The sequence below is a fragment of the Lagenorhynchus albirostris genome, chromosome 13 (assembly GCF_949774975.1).
Source record: "Lagenorhynchus albirostris chromosome 13, mLagAlb1.1, whole genome shotgun sequence".
NCBI lineage: Eukaryota > Metazoa > Chordata > Mammalia > Artiodactyla > Delphinidae > Lagenorhynchus > Lagenorhynchus albirostris.
The window spans coordinates 60124378-60143968 of NC_083107.1; the positions used below are offsets into that span (position 1 = coordinate 60124378).

At 35.6% G+C, this 19591-nt stretch overlaps 1 protein-coding gene across 5 annotated transcripts in view; it reads left to right on the plus strand.

The window, feature by feature from the left end:
• HEATR5B (HEAT repeat containing 5B) overlaps window positions 1-19591 on the plus strand; it is an 86488-nt gene that overhangs the window by 39487 nt on the left and 27410 nt on the right. For all 5 annotated transcript variants that reach the window (XR_009544208.1, XM_060169784.1, XM_060169780.1 and 2 more), the window contains 7 exons: window positions 195-384; window positions 2936-3105; window positions 9128-9272; window positions 11967-12206; window positions 13084-13335; window positions 15425-15606; window positions 17715-17783. Coding sequence is in view for 4 of the 5 variants with exons in the window: in XM_060169784.1 (XP_060025767.1) it covers window positions 195-384; window positions 2936-3105; window positions 9128-9272; window positions 11967-12206; window positions 13084-13335; window positions 15425-15606; window positions 17715-17783 (1248 nt within the window). In the remaining variant the exon portion in view is untranslated. The remainder of the gene's footprint in view (window positions 1-194; window positions 385-2935; window positions 3106-9127; window positions 9273-11966; window positions 12207-13083; window positions 13336-15424; window positions 15607-17714; window positions 17784-19591) is intronic.

Below are 19591 nucleotides of genomic sequence, written 5' to 3' on the forward strand. Positions count from 1 at the left end.
TGACTTTGGTTATTAGCTACTGGTAGCTTATGTGCTAGCTTTTATTTCTTAAGGAATATATTTCTAGATTATTGATTAAAAACTACGATGTTGACCAAAAAAACTACGATGTTGGTGTTTATGAAAATTTAAGTTAAATATCAATTCAGTATACTCTATTACTTACAATAAAATAAAATCATATTTTATTCCAGACTTGGTCCCTTCATTCACTTGCTCTGATAGTGGATTCCAGTGGCCCAATGTATCGTGGATATGTGGAGCCAACATTATCTCTAGTTCTTACCTTGCTGTTGACAGTTCCACCCTCCCATACAGAAGTTCATCAGTGTTTGGGTAGATGTTTGGGTGCTATAATAACTACTGTTGGCCCTGAACTACAAGGTGAGTAAATTCATCTTTAAAGTAAAGGGACTAGATAGATAATTACTGTCTTTCAACTTCCTGAATGTCACCATAACGTTGCCTAAAGAAATCTTGTAACAATAATAATAATTACTATGTATTGAATGCTTGCAATTTACTGAACACCTGGAACTCTGCTTTTTACATGTGCTATTTTATTTAATCCCTGCAACAAACCTGTGATGTGAAGGTGATTTGAAGTTATGAGCAGAGAAAACATCTAAGTGAAATGTTACCTGGAGCCCCTTGAAGTCAAAGATAAAAGTGGAGTTCCTTTGGCCTGGAGTGCCATACAATTGTCTTCATGGACTTTAGCTTCACTTTTTTTTTTAACTCTATGGATGATAATATTATCTAGTTTTTCTCTGAGGAAGTAAGCTCAGAGAAGATAAGTTACTCAGCTAAGGAGTAGCAGATTTGTGATCCTAAGGCACATATTCTTACCATGCACTTCCACTGAAATAATTCTACTAATGGTTAAATTAAACACTCAGGTAAGAAAATTACTGTGAATTTATGCAAAATATATAAGCCACTTTCAGAGCATTCCTTTTTTTCCCCTACCATTTATTAAATCTTTCAATGGATCAAGCTTTTTATTTATATTACCTCACTTAATTGTGACAGCAGTCCTGATAAAGGTATATCTCTGTTTTACAGATGAAATACTGAGGCTGAGAGAGGTCCAAGGTTTTATATATATATATATATATGTGTGTGTGTGTGTGTGTGTGTGTGTATAGCCAATGAGTAGTTGGAATCAGAGGTGAAGCTCAGATAAATTTCCTTTGCCTGTATTCTTAATCACTATGCTATATGTTGCCTCCATTCGGACAGATATTAAAAAAAAAAAGACGGAAGTGAAAAAAGAAAAGATCTTAAGGATGAATGGTAGGAATTCAAAAAATGTGATTTAGACATTTCTCTATCTTGGACTCAGTGTCCTCTGAGAAAAGTTGATAGTTCTTTCTTTCAGTGAATATCACAAGGATGTAGAGAGTATAAATATGTGCCTTTGATTAAGTGTAGGTGTTTACCAAGTACTTTCTGATGAGGCAGTGTGTATTTCAGACTAGAATGTGACTCTTGCATGAGTCTATGATTTCCTTGTTTGGTCTCTGTTGTATATAAAATTATTTTGCATTGGTAAAAATTTTAAATCACTTATATTTGGCAATTAAGACATTTTAATCTAGACAGTATATAATACTGCAATTTATTTTTCCTACCTTTGTAAAAATTGCCATTAATTTTTTTTTTAAGAAGTAAAACTTTATTCAGAGATGAACCATTAATCTTGTTAGGAAAATAGGATTTATCGTTATTATATAATAGATGTGGTATTATTGTTTGAACAGAGAATCAAATACAACAATGATGGGTTTAAAAGAGAATATAGTTTATCAGGGGATAAATGTAAAGCTAGCTAAATCTAAGAGAGACACATTATCATCATTCATAAGCAGTTGTGTTTTGAAATCATTTGTATGGATTTTGCAGAATTTTTGTTTTCAAAACAGTCTGAATAGTAATCAGAAATATTTATTTATTTTAAAAGTAACTCCTTTTTTTATTTTGATGAAGTATAGTTGACATGCAATATTATATTCATTTCAGGTGTACAACTGACATTTATATGTATTATGAATTGATCACCACATTACGTCTAATAACCATCTGTCATTGTGTAAAGTTATTATATTATTCACTGTATTCCCTATGCTGTACATTACATCCTTTAAAAAGTGACTTCCTGGGGAATTCCCTGGTGGTCCAGAGGTTGTTAGGACTCTTAGCTCTCATTGCTAGGGGCCCGGGTTGGATCCCTGGTCGGGGAACTAAGATCCCGCAAGCCGTGCAGCATGGCCAAAAAAATAGAATAGAATAGAATAGAATAAAGTTTTCTTTTTTTGAGGTTGGCTTTCAAGGAAAGGAATTTCTGGGATGACTTTCTTATAACAGGGGATAGGCAGGATAGGCAAATTAACTATGGCCCATGGGCCAAATCTGCTCAGATGCCTGGTTTTTTGGTCCTTTTTTTTTTTTTTTAACAGCCTATGAGGTAAGAATGGTTTTAACATTTTTAAATGGTTATATAGGCACTTACATAATAGAGTAGTGTGGATTTTGCCTCTTGGCTAGCACAGTAAAAAATATTTACTTTTGGCCCTTTAAAGAAAAGTTTGCTGACTCCTGTTCTGTAGGATTTTATTTGCTTGATAAAATGTAAGCTGTCAAAATGTAAGGGGAAAAAAAGTAAGGGCATTTCTTATAGTGATTATTGGTTTAACAATTGCAGTACCAAACCTAACCATAGAGCAAACATACTAGTTAATATTAATTCAACAGTTATTCTTTTTTTTTTAATTGAAGTACAGTTGATTTACAGTGTTGTATTAATTTCAGGTGTACTTTTTTGTTTGTTTGTTTAGAAAGAGGGGTTATTTAGAAGATAATTATTTTCTAGGGACATTTTTGGTGTTACTAATAAAATCATTGTACTTTATGTTCTCTTTGACTTTGCTTCTAGGGAATGGAGCAACAATATCCACAATCCGTTCTTCTTGTTTGGTGGGTTGTGCAATAACCCAGGACCATTCAGATTCTCTCGTGCAGGCAGCTGCCATATCTTGCCTTCAGCAGCTTCACATGTTTGCACCACGACATGTCAATCTGTCTAGTCTCGTTCCTAGCCTTTGTGTAAGTATGAAGCTATTTCATTCATTGATTTAATTAGGGAGCCCCAAATTTGTTTCCCAAAAGATCAGACTAGGCCAAAACAAAAAAACATGTTTCCTGGGCTATCCATTCTAGAGTTTCAGCTTAGTAGTCACTTTATGACTATTCATTTTATTCACTGATTTTCTTTTTTACCCTTTAAGAAATATTTTAATGAACTGTTCATTTCTTGGCTAAGAATGTATCATATTTTCAGTCTTTCCCACTCAGAATTCTTTTTCCTAAAGTTTGCTTGTTAACTTCTGAGGATCTGTTACTATCATCACAGTTGTTAATTGATTCACTGAACAAATATTTATTGAGAGGTTGCTATATGTCAGGAACTGTGCAAAGTACTAGGGATACATTTGTGGATGAGACAAGATGACGCCTCTGTCATAATGGAGTTTATAGTTTAAAGGGAATATGGTCAACAATGATTATTTACAAATAAGTGCTAGAAGAGGCTACAGGAGAGCATATAACAGGGGAACCTATCATAACCCAGGCATTCAGAAAAGATTTCCCTGAAAAAATGATATGTAAGGTGTGAACTGTAGGTAGGATAAATAGGAGTTAGTTTTGGGAAAAGCGTGACGTTAGAGTAACAGCACTTATTTTTAGGCAGAGGGAAAAATATGTGAAAGGCCCTGAGATGAGAAGGAGGGGATGCATTTTAGGAACGTTTTAGTCAGTGTGGTTAAGGCTAAGAGAGAAGAGGGGGAGCTGGGTCATAGGGTCACAAGATGAAGCTGGACAATTAGCCAGGTGACACATCTTGCAGACTTTCTAGATATGTTAAAACTTTGGACTTTATTCTGCAAGTGATTGGGAACCAGTAGAAGGAGTTCCACAGGGGAGTAACATGATCAGATTTGCACTTTTTACATTTCATTCTTGCTGCATAGTGGCGAATGGACTCTACAGGGTAGGAATTATGGTGGTCTAGGGATGGAGAGGAAAATGACTTTTCCAAGTTAGTAGCAATGGGAATGGGGAAAAATAGATGGATTTGAGTGATATTTAGGAAAAAGGATTGATAGAATTTGTTGATTAATTAGGGGATGGAGGAAGGATGTGACCCAGGTTTCTGACTTGAGCAAAGTAATATAACTTCCTGAGATTGGCAACACTCGAATAGGAGAAGGTCTGAAAGAGTGGATATCATTAATTCAGTTTTAGACATTTGAATAGTTACGTGGACCTGGAGCTCGGAAAAGAGAAGTCTGGTTGGAGAGGTTCACTTGGGAGGCATGAGCATTTAAATGGTAAAGACATAGGAGTAGATGAGATCGCCAGGGAGAGAGTGCTGAATGAGGAACCCAGTATATAAAATTTAGTAAAGGAAAAAGAGTCAGCAAAAAACATGAAAGAGCAGTCAGAGAGTTAAAAAGGGAAATAGAGGTTGTGGTGTTCACAGATGCCAGGTGGAGTAGCAGAGTGGTCAGCCATATCAAATATTGTCAAGAGATCAAATGAGATGACAGCTACAGTGTGTCCTTTGACTCTTGTCACATGGTGTCCTTAGCAAGAGCTCATCTGGTAGAGTGGTACAAACGGAAGCCCAAATATACCGGGTTACATATGGAATGTGAACAGGAACTTCTTTCCAAAAGTTTGACTGTAAAGGAGAGGACAGAGGATAGACAATAGGTCAAGTGGGTGATGGCGTCAAAAGAGATGCTTTTACTTCTACAGTAGTGAGAAGAGTGAGCGTGTTTGTATGTTGACAAGATGGAGCCAGTAGGGTGGGAGAGTTAAAGGTGTAGGACAGAGAGGGAATAGTTAATCCTCCAAGGTTTCCAGTGGCATAGTTTTCAGGACACAAGTAGGGGGGTATCTCTTCCAGTGCAAAATGAAGAAAGGAGGAGAGGATGAGTGTAGGCATGGAGAGGATGAGTGTAGGCATGGAGAGGATGAGTGTAGACACAGGTGGGTTTTGGATTTGGTGACTGGAAGTTGAGGGAGTTATTATATAATGACTGGTACTTTCTTAATCAAGTAATAGGGAAGATCAAGTTCTGTGAATGAGGGAGCAAAGAGGAGGATCAGAAGTTTGAGGAGAATGGGATGTGGGAGATTGAAGTAACTGCAGAAATAAAAGATTCTGTGATAGTTCCGAGGGTTCAGTAGAGGTTAGTGACCCTCTTCAGCTCCGTCGTGTGATTTATGATGGTACCAGTGCATCTAGTTGTGAGATTTTTCTCCAACAGCTGTAAACATCTAGTTGTGAGATTTTTCTCCAACAGCTGTAAACATCTTAAGCAGGTATGCTGATACATTCATAGTTGGACTTTGGCCAAGCAGATTCACTTAAATGACAGCAGGATGGGGGAGGGAAGGATATTAACAAGACAGTGCTGAAATGATGGGTTATAGAATCTCATTTGGGTGAGGGAGGAAGGTAAAGACAAGAGGAGCAAGAAGGGCACCATAGAGGTAACTGTGGGAGAATATTGTTGAGGAAAGGGAAGAGAAGGTTATCCAGGAGGAGGTGAAGGAACTGAAAGGCCAAGATCTTAGCCATTCGATCTGGTGTGGTATATTTAGCTTTACTCAACAAGATTTGCTCCTTTTCACCGTAGACCAGAGGGAACTGAATCAGTCCCAGACCGTCAAGGTGTGCTGCAGGGTGGAAACCAGATGCACATGAAATGTTTACAGAGAACATCCACAAAGAAAATAGTCAACTAATAGTATACACTAGATTGCATTCTGCAACAAGATATGTACCATCCTGCCAAAAGCCATGGCCTAATGCCAAGTTCTGAGGGCACAGATGGCATCTCTTGAGCAAGGTGGACTTGTTACATGATACAGCTCTAATAGGCAACTGATAAATGTGATGAAGATGCAGACACACACTCCTCAAATTGTCTGCTTCCTCTCTCCATTTTTTTCCTCCTTAAATGTAATTATTCTGTGAAAGTTGACCTTATGAGATGGAACACATTTAAGAGGATCTGGTCAAGTAATAACATGAATTTTTTTATCTCAGTGGAGGTTATCAGTAAGCCGTAGGGAACACAGTGAGTTTCCTATGTGTTAATGCAGATAATGTTTCCAAAATGATTTCCGTAGCACATCAAGGGTTTTATTACAAGGCATGTTGGAGTACTTTCCTGAACCTCTTCCAAAAAACTGGTGGGAAGGAGATGGCATGGCAGATAAAGATGAGACAGAGGGGCCACTCAAGTGGCTAACTTGTTTGCACATTGCCAAATGCCCTTCGAGCTGTATTCATTACCAAATCTTTGACACTCTCTAAAAATCAGTCCACACATGGATTCATCCAAATTAGTGAAATCAGTGATGATTATCAATTTCATGTTCGTCTCTACTCAGTCATTGCCACCAGAAATGTCTGTATCATGTGATACCACGTGTAATACCTAACACAAATGAAATATATTTTTCAGCAAATGTATTAAGAGGTAAGTTTCACCATAGTAATCTTGATTAAATGATCTAAAAGTATTAAAATGTATCTAATGATAGAACTGTTCAAAATGTGTTTTTGAAAGAACAACCACCACTCTGAATTAGTGTTATTTCCCTCCTGGCAAGTGGGTGCTTTTTATACCATGTGACCAGTCATTCTCCTGTGCACATTTATTCCACACATGGCATTTATGTCATCTGGGAAAATTATAGGAGATGTCAGTGAGAGGAAGACTTGAGCTGAATGCCCATGTCGTCAGTGACAGAGCAGGGATATCCAGTTGACCATAATATAAGTATATGGCAGGCACAGAAGGGATAGGATAGCAAGGTAACAAAGTTTAAATAACAGAGCTTTTTATAGGAAGGTAGAGGTCTTAATGTAGGAGCAAGCAGCACACAAATTCCTAAGGTTTGTGGAATGTAAGAAAAAAACCCAGCTTCTTCGGAAAACAATGAGGCATAATCTACAAAAAGTTGAAAGTGTGCATACAGTATAACCCAGCAACTCCACTCTAAATACCTGACAGAAATGCATGCACATGGGTGCAAAAAACACGTACAGGAATGTTCATTGCTTGGTTATTCATACTAGCCAAAACCCAGAAACAACCTAAGTGTCCACCAATCAGCAGAGTGGATAAATAGTGATATAATTCTTCAATAAAATATTACACAACAATAAAAATGAATGAACTGTTACATGGAATCACATGGATGAATTTCACAGACATACTGCTAAAAAGAAACCAGACACAGAAGAGAACAGACTTCATGGTTCCATTTATATAAAATTCAAGAGCAAAGCTAAACCAAGCTATACTGATGGATGTCACAGTAGATTGTGATTATATCTAAGCAGCTAGGAAGTCTGCACGAAGCCATATATTTTTATCAAATTTAATATGGTTTATTCCTGACATTTTGTGGATTTTACCAGGAAGTGTCAAGGGAAAGTTTTCAAACAAATACAACTTTGTTGTTACCTGGTTTACAGTGGCTGCAAGACACCATTAATGATAATTTGCATCTCTAATATCAGAGATGTTAAAATGGGGTGCGAGAGTACACCTCAGAATCATTGAAATTGAGTTTTTGAAAACACTTTGTAAACCTTAAAATGTTTTATTTCTTTCACTTTGATTCTGCTAGTCAGCATTTCTTGAGTGTATTTTCTTAGCTATAATTCTATTTAGTTGTAATTAAATTTATGTAATTAAATTTATGGTGTTCTGCTTCATATATATTTAATGCTTTGGTCTTACCACAGTTGTGTAAGATAGAGGTAAGGTGGACATTGTCCCCATTGTACAGATAAAAAGGCAGAAACTCTGAGATACTTGTTCTTCCCATCTCATATGATCATGCTTAACTTTTCTAATTATAAGATATTTGCCAGTTCCAAAACATCTTTATTTTCAGGAAGAGACGTGAAAAAAATATATTCTGTTGAAAAAAATTTGATCTGTCAGGTTTTCTCTCCTCAGTTGTATTTTCTTTTTTTAATACTTGGCATAATTTCATGGGCTGTGAGTTTTACACAAAAATAAGTTACAAATGCTATATTAAGAGGATAAAATATATTATCTAGCATTGTGAAGGAGTTATGTATTCTACATCACTTATTTATTATTTTATTTCCCCCCCCATCATTTCTGGATGAGATTCTTTCTAAAATATATTACCTACTTCCTTGCTTAAAAAGCAGCATATGGAACATAATATTTTCTCAATGAGTCAGATTTATAGTAATAGTGATAATAGCTAACATTTATTGAGCAATTACCATGTGTCATCCACTGTTCTAAGTAAAATACTTATTTTAACTTATTTTATTTTCACTATATTCCTGTGAAGAATTACTATCCCCATTTCACATATGGACAAACAAGGCACAGAGAGGTTAAGTAACTTATCTAACTTGTCTAATCACACAGGAGTAAGTGCAGAGCCAAGATTCAAATCCAGTCTGGCACCTGGAGCCTGAGCTCTTAATTATTATGCAGTACTGCCTCTTATACTTTACTTCATGTATTAGAGTGTACTATATTGATTCTTTCACGAACTTGTGAGATTAAAAAAAATGCTATACCGAAAGGATCCATTTTGCAGTTCTTTTCAGATATTTATGTTTGCTTGATTTTGGTTTTTTATTTTACTATACAGCCCCCTTTGCTTTCAATTCTTACTGTGTGTTCTGCCCCCTAACTGTTCATTCACTACAGTTAATCTCTGTGCACTTAAAAAATTTCATTGACAGAATTTAGTACGACCATGTGTAAAATAAGATGTGCAAAAGATCTTTCTGGATTTTAATCTAAGTATATTTTGTGATCTTTAGTGCCCAAGTCTTGGGGCAGTTATTTTATAGGCTACTAAAATATTCTTTATACATTTTATTGGTATTACTATTTATTGAAAAGGCCATTATTTGGCTATATCTTAAACAACTGAGGTGGTTAAATGAAGAGCCTCTTCACAAGTAAGGTGTTCATATATATTCATTAGGCAAGTGAGATTACAGCTTTTTTTAAGAAAAGTCTAAAACTGTTGTGGTTTACAGGTTCACTTATGTAGTTCCCATTTGTTACTTCGACGAGCAGCTGTGGCATGTCTCCGGCAGCTTGCCCAAAGAGAAGCAGCTGAAGTATGCGAATATGCCATGAGCCTAGCAAAAAATGCAGGGGACAAAGAGAGCAGTGGTGCTAGTAAGTTATATTATTGGTCAATATTCTTTTTGTTTAAGTATTTTAACATTTCAAATGAGTATTACTTATTAAATAACATTTTTGCATTGAAATATGGTCAATTTTCTTATTCTTTTAGGTAAAATAAAACTGTTATCATTTTTAAAATTCCCATGTAGTTTTCTTGGTAACTTTACATTTTTACCTTTTTTAAAATTTCATAGCTGAAAAAAATTTTTTGTAGCATTTAGTATCAGGACACTTCCGCCATCCCTTGAGAATGTTTTAGCTGTATAAGGGATGACTAAGGATATTGCCTTGTATCATTAGTAGGCTTCTGAAAAGAGAAATTATCTATTTTAGGGTTACCTGAAAGCTTCCAGTCTTTGACAGTAGTTAACCTTTTGTGATGTAACTTTTCCCTGAAGAAGGTAAGACCAAAGTAACCAGTAAAACTGTGAAATGTCAGTAGATGTTTGGGTAACGAAAGGTGGATCTTCGCTTTCTTCAGTTCTTTTTGCTTTTGGGAGAGTTTTAAGTATAGCTTGAATTTGTAGCTGGTCTTCTGTTTCTAGGGATAGGTGGTTTGGGAACTTTTTCAGAGCTTGACAGAGATTTCCCCTATTGTGAGAGAAAAGTTTTACTTATAAGAGCTTCCTAATGCATAGAAGTTGCTTGGATACTAAGAAGCAACATACCAAAACAACTTCAGTTTTAGCATAGTGTAATAAGAGCTCTATTAACAAGCATACTGTACTGTAGAATGTAAAAGAAGTTTATTATAAAAGTCTAACAGTAAACATCACTGCTTTTTGGAGAGAAAACAGCACCAAAAATAGTTACAGAATTCTCCTGAATACATGTAAAATTTCAAAACTTCTAGATGTCAGTCACCATAATCAAAATTGAAAGAGACAAACTAAGAGAGGGAAAGATAGTTTCAAAATATGCTTATTGTATTAAATGTGCGCATTTATATTTTAATATTTTTAAAGCTTTTACAAATTAGTGTGCCGGGGGCCTAAGACCACCCTCCAGGTTTGATGATTTGCTAGGACTCAGCATATAGTCACGCTTATGGCTGTGATTTATTACAGCAAAAGGATACAAGGCAAAATCGGCAAAGGGAGAGGATAAATGGGGTGAAGTCTAGAGGAAACCAGGCACAAGCTTCCAAGAGTCCACTCCCCATGGAGTCACACAGCAAGGAGTTGTGACAACACATGTGAAATGTTGTCTGCTAGCGAATCTTGCTAGATACTCAGTGCCCAAGATTTTTATTGGGGACTGGTCAAATAGGCGTGGTCTGCCTGGCATATACCAAAAGTTCAGACTCTCAGAAGGAAAGCAGATGTTCAGCATAAACTATATTGTTGGTACAGATGATTTAGGCACAGTAAGCCACTTTTATCAGGAAATGATGGGAACCTTCCTGAAACCCAGTTCCCGTAATATCAGGCCTTAATAGGGTAGTCTCGGATCTGCTATGGTAACTCTTCTATGCATCTGTAAAAATCATGAGAGCACACAAAAGAGGTATTTTATCAAAGGAGAAATATCAACATATGAATACTTTTAACCTCTAGTGATTGAATAGTTGCAAGTTAATACAATCATAAGATAGCATTTTTCTTCTATTCACGTCATGGAAGTAAAATTCTTGATACGGGAAAATATTCACTGTATACTGCTAAGTGAAAAATAGGCCTCTGTGCCTAATCTGTCCGTAATGTTCCCTCCTTGGAACCTTCCCTTTCCTACTGTCTTTGAATTCCCCTCACTGTGGCTATTTTCTGCAAACCTCCCCTTATTCTGTCTTTGGAGTGACTCAATTTTAAAAAGCCACTTTTCAGCCCTCATCCCTCTATCACTCTCTTCAAGGTTCAGAGGGCTTTGGACTTCGGGGAGCCTAATAGTATTCATTCTTAAAGGCTGCCAGTTGTTCTACTCCTACTGTTTATAAGAATAAAAAGAGTTTCAGATAAAGCAAGAAATTTAAGTACTATTTCATAACAACTTTTGATTGGGCAGGATTTTCCCAATTTTTTTTTTTTTTTTGAGGTACGCGGGCCTCTCACTGCCGCGGCCTCTCCCGCTGCGGAGCACAGGCTCCGGACGCGCAGGCTCAGCGGCCATGGCTCACGGGCCCAGCCGCTCCGCGGCACGCGGGATCCTCCCGGACCGGGGCACGAACCCGCATCCCCTGCATCGGCAGGCGGACCCCCAACCACTGCGCCACCAGAGAAGCCCCTTTCCCAATTTTTAAATAAACTTTTAGGATATAATCTATTTATAATTTGTGTTCTAGCTTTATAGATTTGTAAAATCTGAACTAGAAGACTAAATAAGTTTCAATTCGTTCACCCAACATATATAGCAATAATTTTTTCAGACTATTAAATCTATTTAAAAATGTCTCTTTCCCACACTTTTTGTTGTTAAAATCAAATATATATTTAATGAGCATTCCCTGGAGATTTGTTTAAAATACCACAGAATAAACAGTCTTAAAGATCAGAGTTTTTACCTTTATTGTCAGATAAAATTCTAATTCTAAAGATAGGTAAATTGGACACCATAGTTAAATTGTGTATATAGCTAGCTGTTTTTGTTGTTATTGTGAATTTACATGTAAATCATGGTCTTTAACATAATTGTTACCTGTAGTATACGATAAAATCCTTTACAAGTTCATTTGTAAAAACTGTTTTTCAGATGTCAGTCCTTTTGCAACTGGAGCTAGTTCTCGAAGTGATGTCCATTGCCGGCACCAGGGTGTTAATATAACAGAAACTGGTCTTGAGGGACTTCTTTTTGGAATGCTAGACCGGGAGACTGATAGAAAATTATGTTCTGATATTCATGATACTTTGGGACATATGCTGTCATCACTGGCTGTAGAAAAACTTTCCCATTGGCTAATGCTTTGTAAAGATGTCCTAGCAGCTTCAAGTGGTATGTATTTAATATATAAAATATATTCTTAAGATAATGAAAATTATTTAATTTTGATATATATCTATAGATATATATACCATGTATAGAAATAGATGCATATATAGATATACACCATATATAGATATATTTAGATACATATATTACATTACAGATACATAGAGCTTACATTTTAAAATACTAATAATTTTTAATCTGTAAATCCCTGTAAAATGTTGAAGATTAAATTATATTACAAACTAATGAACTTTGGTTATTTTTGACAAATGACTAAGTTCAAACTAATTTTCATATATAAAAATCCCAGGCTACTCTGTCATTTGACATAAGATGTAAAACTAGTGAAATATATAAAATATTTTTATGTTATTCTTTCCCTGGTTTTTTAATTTCTATTTTTATTTATTTTTTAAATTAAATATATTTATTTTAAGGAGAAACTTTATATGGTTGTCATAAACAGAACAACCATCATAGCTTTCATAAAAGTAAAGTCATTGTGCAAGTGCATACAATGAAGACAAAACAATATTATTGAATTTCAAGTTGAAAATTGATGGCTGCTATCTTTTTAAATTTTTTATTTATTGTAAATTTTTATATAATTTTTAAAGATTACTTTCCATTCACAGTTATTACAAAATTATTGGCTCTATTCCCCATGTTGTATAATACGTCCTTGAGTCTGTCTTACACCAAATAGTTTGTACCTCCCACTCCCCCTCCTTGGCTTTTTATTGATTGTTAAAAGAAAAATCTTGCCAATTCTACTGTTTTCTACTGGTTTTAAATTAGATATCATCAAACAGTACTATTTCTAAAGCATCGTTTTTGCTATATGTAAGGTTGTTATAATATGCTTTTATTTTTGTTACAGATATGAGTACTGCAACTCCCTTAAGTAGTGGAAAAGATGAAGAATTTGAAAAGAAAGATGAGATGGATGATGATACCATGTTTACCACACTAGGAGAAGAAGATAAATCAAAGCCCTTTGTGGCACCTCGCTGGGCCACTCGAGTATTTGCTGCTGATTGCCTGTGTCGAATCATCAATTTGTGTGAGAATGCAGACCAGGCTCACTTTGACCTTGCTATGGCACGTTCTGCTAAACTGCGAAACCCTACAAGTAAATTAAAAATCAGTACTTCTTTTCCCCAGAATATTTTTATAGGTTTGAAATATTTTACTGCTTTGTAACATGCTTTAGACTATGCCTTTCATTTATTGTACGTTTTCTTGCCTTTTACCTTTGTTTTCTGTCCTCTCTATATACTGTCCAACTTCTGATCCCTATTGGGAAGATAAGTTGAGGAAAGCAGTCCAAAGTTATATATCTATCTATCTTAAGATATATTTATCTTAATCATTTGCCCTAAGGATAATGATGGCCCTAAGCATAATGATGGCAGTAACTTATGTTTCCTTGGTACCTTATCCTACTTTTAGCAAAAGTTTAAGGTGAATAAATAAAGTGAGTTTGGCAATCCCCAGCCTTGGAGAATGTCAGAATTCATGAATGCCATGGAAGATTTCAAACTCTCAGATTTCAGAACTGCTATTAGGTATTTTTGAAAAGGTGAAAAGTGTTTATTACTGAAACCTTTTACTTTTTGATCATTTGTAAGCTTTTATACCGTATATCCCCTGGATCAGATATTATAGGGAATTTACAAAGAGATCATCAGGCCAGTATCTTCACTTACAAATGAAGAAACCTAGAGAATCTGAGAGAGGTAGTAGAGTAACAGACTGTCTTATCTTACGCTTTGTTGTCTCTTCGTCATCGTGTCATTTTTTAAAATATCCGAAGACACATCGTATATGTTATTTGTATTGAAGTCTATATGTTAAAAATGCCTTTCAGTTTACTTTGTTGTGTATAAGAAGCAGTAAAACTCACAAATGGACTAAAAAACAAAAAGTAAAACAGTATTATACTATGTATAAAATTGGAATCTGAATATAGGGTACCAGCAAAGCACAATATGTTGTGAACAGAGTGTCTTTAATCATGTCATTATTCATCAGATATTTACCGAATCTTGTTCTTTACTTCCCATTGGAGATCCAAAGAAGAAAAAAACATAGTCCTTGCTCTTGAAGAATTTCTAGTCTAGAAGAAAGAGAGACAAAGTTATCACTCAAAAATAATCATATATCCCAATAGTGGAAGGATAGAGTACTTTGGGAACATAAAAAACTGCTACTCATTTCTTGAAGTGCCAGGGAAGACCTCACAGAAGGGATCATTTTGAAGCTGGGTTTTAGAGGCAGAGAGAGGGTTTTCCAGGTAGAAGAGGTTGGATGTATTCGTTTTCTATTGTTGCTATAATAAATGACTGCAAACTTAGTGGCTTAAAATAACAGAAGTTTATTAACTTATAGTTCTGTGGGCCAGAAGATCCCAGAATGCAATAAACCTCTATCAGTCCCCTAATTGTCTCCCCATTTTGGAGTTTCTGCCCAGTGCCCCTTTCTTCTCCCCCACGTTAGGAGTTCATCACCTTGGATTTTGGAAAAAGATAGAGGTCTTGATTTGAGAGAGGGTGTAGGTAGAGACTGTGTAGAGAAGCAATAGCAGTTTCATTCTGGGAACAATTGCCTTGCTTTTAAGCTTTGATAGGACTGATCTAGGGCAGCCTTTACTCTAAGGCTAAAAGGAAAAAGGCTTCCCTTTTCTACATCTTGTCCTTATAAAAATCTTTTCCAGAGTAGAGGTTGGTAAACTGCAGCTTGCAGTCCAAATCCAGCCTGCAGTCTGTTTTTATAAATAGTTTTATTGGAGCACAGTGTAACCATTTGTGTACATATGGTCTTTGTACATACTACAACAGCAGAGTTGAGTAGTTATGTTAGAAATTATATGGCCAGCAAAGCCAAAAATATTTACTATCTGTTTCTTTACAAAAAAAATTTGCCAACCTCCGCTGAGAAAAAAATTACAAACTCTTTTGGGGAAAATTATGATAATCAGTTATTTTGCTTCAGATGTCAGTTTACAATGTCGTCAGTGTTATTGTATAAAGGTTTACCAATATTCTTGAGAGATTATGGCATGGAAACTTTCTTGAAAGTGTATCATTGTTATTTTAAACATGGTGAAATATGTGGATCATAAATGCTTTTTTAAAGAAGTTTATTTCTTTCCGTATTTTTATGTGATTACACTTAATTTTGGAAATGTTTTCCTTTTTGCCTTCTATTTTTATTTTTAGATGATCTCTTGGTACTTCATCTCTCTGACCTGATTCGCATGGCATTCATGGCTGCAACCGATCATAGTAACCAGCTGCGGATGGCTGGGCTCCAAGCACTTGAAGACATTATCAAGAAGTTTGCATCTGTGCCTGAGCCAGAATTTCCAGGTCATGTGATTCTGGAGCAGTATCAAGCCAATGTGAGATATTTTATTTGTTTCAAAATTAAAACTGATCTTTTGAAAAGTGAAGATTAAAGAAGTGAAGATCCCCTGGAGAAATGTATTTGGACCTGTAACCTATTTATTCATGTAGAATGCATATCTTTACTCCCATTGCCTGTCACACAGTTTGAATCAATTCACAGTTGAAGAAACAATTAGTCATGATGTAGTATTAGTGATAAAACTAGAATAGATGTTCCAGCCTGGCTTTCCAGTCTTATGTTTAGATATTTAGCCATGCCATTTAAAAGATAAAAGGAACATTTAAAGAGTGTTGTGGATTTACTGCTGTTATTTTATATGCCAAGACTTGATAAGCATTTTTTAAAATAAAAAGCAGTTGCCTTGGGACTTCACTGGTGGTCCAGTGGTAAAGAATCAGCCTTCCAATGCAGGGGACGCGGGTTCGATCCCTGACTGGGGAACTAAGATCCCACATGCTGCAGGGCAAGCAAGCCTACACACCACAGCTACTGAGCTCATGGCCTCAAGTAGAGAGCCCATGTGCCGCAAGCTGTGAGCCCACGTGCTCTGGAGCCTGTGCACCACAGAGAAGCCTGCACGCCACAACGAAAGATCCCGCATGCCGCAACTAAGATCCCATGTGTCACAACTAACACCCAACACAGCCAAAAATTAATAAATAAATTTTAAAAAAAAAGCAATTGCCTCTTGTATGCTGAAGGATAAATTAACTTTTAATAATAGTGAAAAATATTACTGAAAGAATTGTATACTTTCAAAAGATTTTTTTATTATATTCTAAACAGAGATATACTTGTTTCCCCTGAAATTTATGCCTATATTTATGTTCTTCAAAAGCGGCACAATAGATGTAATCCTAGTAATAGATTATATGAAGGCGAGAAAAACTTATGTAAGAAAAGAACGAACTTTTTTTTTCACTGTGATTGTACCAAAATCTTGGCTCTAGACACATCATACTTCATCTAAAATCTGTGTTCAAACATACACAAAATTAAAAAGTGTGGATAATGTATAGTCCATTTTTTTCCATCATAAGTATAGGTAAAGAAGTTATACTTTCTAGGCCAAATGGCTGTAGAAAACCTGTATATAATTATTTACTCCCAAATACCCAACCTATCAGAATGAAGGTCTTTTTAAAAAAATCTTTCTATTTAGAAATAATTTCAAACCTACAGAAATAATTGCAAGAATAGTACAAAAAAACCTGTCTTATACCCTTCATCCTTCATTCATATTTGCCAATTGAGAATTTTGCCTCATTTCCTTTAACATTGATTTCTTTCTCTCTCTCTACACTCAACACATACACACACACACATTCTCTCACTCTCTCACTTTTTTTTTCATAAACCATTTAAAAGTAAATTATCTAAGTCAGGTATCTTTACCTGGTGTAATGGAAGAAATCTCAAATTAGGAGTTGACTATATTTAATTCCTAATTCAGCTCCTACATATTAAATGTAATATATCTAAGAATCTGTGACTGATACTGGCTTATTAAAACTAAAGCTCTAAGCAGGCTGGACCTGGTTAGTACTTGGATAAAAAAAACTAAAGCTCATATTTCTTCACTTATTACTATGATAACAGTACATTAATATTTCTTGAGCAACTTTCTTTTAAAGCGTCTCTTTTTGAGGTGAAATGATTTTTAAGGTCTTTTAGTGACTATGTGAATTTTTAGTACTACTCAGTTATTTAAAGAAATTGAGCCTTTAATCTCAGTTATATGAGATTCACCCATGAAGTAAATACTATTAGAAATATGTTCAGGAATATAGATAGAAAAAAAAAAAAGCAGTTTTCTGTTATCTCTGGGAACATGTGGCTTTGTCAGAAAATCCTATTTACTATTAAAAATAAATGAAAAACAAATAAGATTAATTGCCTGTTTGGTATAGGATCCTGCAGATTGGATAATGATAATCTCCTGGAAAGCAAAAGAAGAATGGTATAATTGAGTTTATTGTCACCAAAAAGAGAGATAAAAAGGAAAGGAACAAAGATGTGTTTTGTGTGTTTTCATCTCCAAAGACACAAAAGGTTTACTACTTATCTTTAAAAATAAAATGCTTGTATTCATTTTTCTAGGTGGGAGCTGCTCTAAGACCAGCCTTTTCACAAGATACTCCATCAGACATAATAGCAAAAGCTTGCCAGGTAAGAAGAAAAATAGAATTTTCAATAGTTATCTTCTATAAATTTATAGATATCTTAGAATTTCACTTCCAAGAGAGAAAAATCAAATAGTATTATTTTTTTTTTTTTTGCGGTACGCAGGCCTCTCACTGTTGTGGCCTCTCCCATTGTGGAGCACAGGCTCCGGACACGCAGGCTCAGCGGCCATAGCTTACGGGCCCAGCCGCCCCACAGCATGTGGGATCTTCCCGGACCGGGGCACGAACCTGTGTCCCCTGCATTGGCAGGCGGACTCTCAACCACTGCGCCACCAGGGAAGCCCCAAATAGTATTTATTTTTATCTCAGAAATACAACAGTGACAGCTTCCTTTTTTATTCTGTGTGAAATGATGAAGTACTAACTATTAATCACATTTTTTTTTGCTGTAGCTGAGGACATGACTTTGGAATACATAGCTCTTACATTGTCCAGTAGTCAGTGGAGATGTAAAGTCATAAGAGGGACTAGAATAAAAGTAAAATCTCAAAATCTATAATCATTGAAGAATATATAGTAATAATAAATAGGTAATAAAAGGGTTTTTGACCACAGGTTGTGAAAATTCTACAAGTTTCTGTGTATTAAAATTATCCTAAAGACAATTTCACAATATGGAAGTTTTATTGCAAAATTGATTCCAGGGGATTATTCTCATATTATTTTTTCTGAAGAGAGTTACAGAAGCACCTATGTTCCTACACCTTTAATAAGTTCATCTTTTTCATGCTTTGTCCTGAAAAAGGATTTGTGCATTAAGCTCTAATCTTTCAAAAAAAAATCCAATTCTTTGTCTGCTAACCTAAGGATAAAAGAGAAGCAACTCCATCCTTCTCAGTTTTCCGGAGTACAGGGCTGTATTCCATCTTTATTGCTTAGAATTCAGTCAAGCTACATGTGTCCTCTATGCAGAGAATGTTCTGCTGTTTGCAATAATAGGTTTGATTACTCTTTGGTCAATGAGTTGCCTCCTCCTTCTGTTAGAATTTATTTTTCTGAAGCCTGCTATCTTAATGGTGGCCTTCAGAGCAATGAACTCCTTCTACCAACAGCAGGCTAGAGAGAGAAGAGGAAGCCTTGTTTAAGACAGAAGTCTGTGGATCATGGTACAAACCTTGGAGTTAGAGTAGGTTAAGTCATTTAGATTGGGACACTGGCACACAGACATCAGAAATCACAGTCATGTATAATTAAATGTATTATGGTAGTGTTTCAGATCATAATATTTAAGCAGACAAAACATCCTATAAAGCTCCTGATCATCAGAAAGGCAAAAGCTATTAGAATTTCATCTTGTGAATGAGTAGAATGAAAATTTCCTATTACTGAATTTGCCTTAAACGTCTTATTTCTTGGACTTCCTTGACAGTCCAGTGGTTAAGATTTTGCCTTCCAATGCAGTGCAGGTTCAATCCCTGGTCAGGAAGCTAAGATCCCACATGCCTTGCAGCCAAAAAGCCAAACATAAAACAGAAGCAATATTGTAACAAATTCAATAAAGACTTTAAAAATGTTCCACATCAAAAAAATCTTAAGAAAAAGAACACTTCTTATTTCTTATGTGGCCCTACCTGCTTTCTGAAGTTTCTTCTTTTCTAGTGGCAGGCTTAAATTTTTGACCTCCTGTCCTATTTCTGGGAGGAAACCTGGTTTTGAAATAGCTGGAGCATTGGGTTGCAAGTTTCTTTCTTTAAGGTTACCGAAGGAGTTGGCTTCGGGCAGATCTTGAAACATGGCATCCCAGATTGTTTACTAGAGTAAACATCATGTTGAACCTGAAAATCAAGTAAT